Here is a 3,554-nt window from a genome sequence, read left to right on the forward strand (position 1 = left end):
AGAAATCCCAGCCGACAGTAAACTTGCCTTATTATTCTATATCTATCGTTCTCTTAGCTGGGTGACGGTTTCGAGGCGGGCGGGCCGGTGAGGCTACGGGTGGGCGACAATCGAATCAAGGGCGGGTTTCCGAGGCGGGACCCTGTTTAGATGATACATCCGGGTCGGGAATGGATGAGACAGCCGAGACCGAGAAGGATTGAGTAGCCAAGGCCAGGGATAGGGAAGAAGAAGGCACAGAGGCCTGTTGCGTCAGGCACGGTCGCTTCGTCGGCGTATCGGCAGGTTCAGGATAATGGCGCTTTTGGGGCGGCGTGGGGAGCAAGTCGAAGAGCAGCCGCGGCTAAGGACGGAGGACTAATTGGGAGAGTGCTAGGGATAACCACGGACATAGAGGCAGCGCGCATATTATGAAAAGCGGCAGAAGCGGAGGACTGTTGTCGTTTTGGTGGCGTAGAGGGTAGCGGTGTCATCGCAGCCATAGAGGTGGACGACTTGTCGAGAAAAGTCCAGGAATCCGGGACGACTATAAAAACAAAGTCACGGTCAGAGCCCGGCGGGTGAACCATGACGCCGTGGTCCAGCAGGCCAGCGACCTTGCCTGTGCAGGTAAAGGGGACATTAGGCTGAAAGGAAGAGTTTCGCCTCTCGGCCATCTTCTTACATAGGACGGCCCAGGGGTTGGCGTGAATAGGGAAGATGACGAAGGCCTGGAAGGGGTGGAAGCCCTTAAAGGGGATCTTATCCGGGTTCCCCGGGGCGACGTAGGTAGATAGGAGGACGAAGCCGCAACATCTAAGTTGGGCGGTGTCTAGGCCTGGCAGCAGCAGGGAGTGGCCGGTGCCGACGACGAGGCCGGTGAAGGAAACAACAGGCGGGACGTGGGGGAAGTCGTCCATAGAGGCAAAGAGCCTAGGAAGAACGCTTTAGGACAGATTTAGCTACCCATTTCCTCGCTGCCACGCGCGGGGGAATGGGACCCGGCCTACGGCTGGTAGCCCTGGTCGCGGACGACGAGGGCGGGCATGGTATAGAGAACGGTGCCGCCCGTGTCAGACTCCAGGCCGTCGCGCTGTTCGACCTCCCACGCAAGGGCGTAGGGGTGGACGCGGCCGTTCATAAAGAACCACTGCTCGGTCCAGTCGGTGTCAAGAATCGACTGGCCGTAAATCGAGAGGTTAAGGCTAAAGAAGACGGAGGTTGGGGAATTGTCGGCACCCGACCGCAGGGGCGCATATTCCGCTGTGAGCAGCCACGCGGGCGGAGGCAGCAAGACGCGGGCCATGGCTTCGGCGTTAAGTCCCTTGATGCGGTGTTCGTCCAGGTGGGCAAACCTGGCGGGGCAGTCGGTTTGGACGAAAAGCATCACGGACATATCACCGCCAGCGCCGGTTTGGCTATCGAGCGGCTTTCGGAGGTGCGGTGCGGGCAGGTCGGTAGGATGTAGAGAGGAAGACATCGTGCACCTGGGCAGGTCGATAGACTCGTCGCGCCCCGTAGAACGACCGCTGCCTAGCGTTAAGAGCGGAGTAAGGAGGAGATCGAGCGTAAACGTGCGTAGAATGAACCAAGGGTGATATAGATTGGCCGGGAAATGTGAGGAGTTTTGCCACGGCAAGTGTTTGCCTAGATGTCGAAGGGATACGCAGTGGTGTCGCGAAGCTGGGCTCCAGTCAGGCACCAAGGGTGACGCGGACTCAAGAGTCCGGCAGGGCTGTCGGCAGACTCGTCTGCCGATAGGTCTAGAGGAAGCCCGGAAAGTCCGGGAGAATAGAGGCCCAATGCATAAAGGGGGACATTATTGCGGAAGGACATGCACAAGGGGCGTGTTGGAAGGCCGAAAGATAGGGGGATAAAGCAAGCCAGGTCGACACACGGAACCGAGTCCCGGCCTTCCTCGCCTTGCCGTATGATGACTAGCATGCCGTCTTCAGTAGGGGTAGAAGAAGTCGACCGAACATCATATAATATAAACAAGCGCACGGAGAGCGGCTATAAGGAAGGTCGCGGATAGGGTTGACAGGAAGGTCGGGCAAGACGGACCTAAAAACCACCGTGCTAGGCGAGCGGAGCCGGATGGCAGGGCGATTCCTGGTTTCGGCGCGGCGGGGATGGTAAGAGATACCAAGGAAGGAGAATGTCTTAGTATAATGCCCGATTGGACGCCCTTTGGCAACGGTCAAATAGGGAGCTGCCAAGGAGAGTCGACCAGGAGAAGGCCGCGCTAGATAGAGCTGCAGCATCAGTGCCTGGGCTAGGGCTGGTCAAGGCCGTCCGTAGGGATAGACACATGGCGGTAAGGTAGGGAAGGAGGGGGAGAAGGGGGAAAAGATGGGGAGGGGGGGCCTCTCCCGGACCAGGTACTGCCGTGTTGCCTGCATGGTATCGAGACCATAAGGTTGCCATCGCTTGCAAGCGGGGTGGCCTTGGATCACACCTCGGGCGAAGGCTTCGTAATTCCTCGCTTGTTCGCAGACCCTTACCGTAAGGGAAATATAAGTTTGGGGGAGAATCCTAGGGGCGACGTTAGGTCGGTGGTAGGAGAGGGTGAACCGGAGACAGTGGAGCTGCCGCTGCTGCAACGAGGATCATTGCGGAGGCGAGGATGATCGCAACGGACACAGGGCCGAATCGGGGGTCGGGCGACGAAAGTCAAGCGGGCGCGGCACCTAGGTTGCGGCCTATCGAGGCGAAGAAGGCGCCGGCGTCCGAGGGGAACTCACGAGGGGAAGCAGCAGAAGCACTCAAAAGATTGTTGCCTCAGCGAAGTCGGCGAGGCGGTCAGCTGGGAAAAAGGCTGCCGCACGTCGATGGTGCCACTTCAGAGGGAGGGCAAGCATCACGTTTAATAAGATTTCGGCTGAAGGGCGTAAGCAGGCACTCGCCCCAACCCATCCGGCCCAAAGGGATCGGGGACGCGGCCGGACACATAGCTCCACCGGACGAGGGCGGGTCTAACGTCGGGCCAGCGGCAGTCGCTATAACGAGGAGCATTGCGGAGGCGAGACCGAGCGCAACGAAGGAAGGGCCGAGGCGGGCGTTAGGCCATGAGAGTCAAGCTGGCGGGGCACTTGGGCTGCGGCCAATCGAGGCGAAGCCGGTGCCGGCGTCCGAGGAAGGCTCGCGAAGGGAACAAGCGGAAGGAGTGAAAAGAGCGATGCCTAAGGGAAGTCGGAGAGGCGGTTGGCCGCGAAAGAAGACGACGCGCGTCGATGGTGCCACTTTGGAGGGAGGCCAAGCGCCACGTTCAGCATCGATAAACGTGCGGGACAGGCCGGAGGCCTTTGTCAGAAACGAAGGGTCAGGCATCGGTGAATCGTCCGTTGCGGTTGGGGGTGGCTTCGAGACGGTCAGGCCCAGGTCACCGAGCGATGGCGCACAGATAACCCTGAGAGGTCTTGTCGAGCGGGCAGCGGGCGTGGCGGGGAGCATAGGAGGGGAAGACCGACTGTCAGGCTAAGATTTCGGCCGGAAGACGCATGCCAGCACTCACCCCAACCCATACAGCCTAAAGAGATCGGGGACGCGGCCGGAAATATGCCACCCCCTGACGG

The 3,554-nt window shown here is 59.8% G+C and overlaps 1 protein-coding gene across 1 annotated transcript; it reads right to left on the minus strand.

Annotated features, from left to right (window-relative positions):
- Positions 1 to 408: 408 nt before the first annotated feature.
- HRG_08816 (uncharacterized protein) lies at positions 409 to 1,459 on the minus strand (the record flags this gene model as incomplete). Its single annotated transcript, XM_044867287.1, has 4 exons — positions 409 to 494; positions 545 to 601; positions 665 to 924; positions 990 to 1,459. 4 exons carry the CDS (start codon positions 1,457 to 1,459, stop codon positions 409 to 411), a joined length of 873 nt encoding a protein of 290 aa, XP_044717308.1.
- Positions 1,460 to 3,554: the final 2,095 nt, after the last annotated feature.

Source organism: Hirsutella rhossiliensis, assembly GCF_020360975.1.
Source record: "Hirsutella rhossiliensis strain HR02 chromosome Unknown scaffold00011, whole genome shotgun sequence".
Classification (NCBI taxonomy): Eukaryota; Fungi; Ascomycota; class Sordariomycetes; order Hypocreales; family Ophiocordycipitaceae; genus Hirsutella; species Hirsutella rhossiliensis.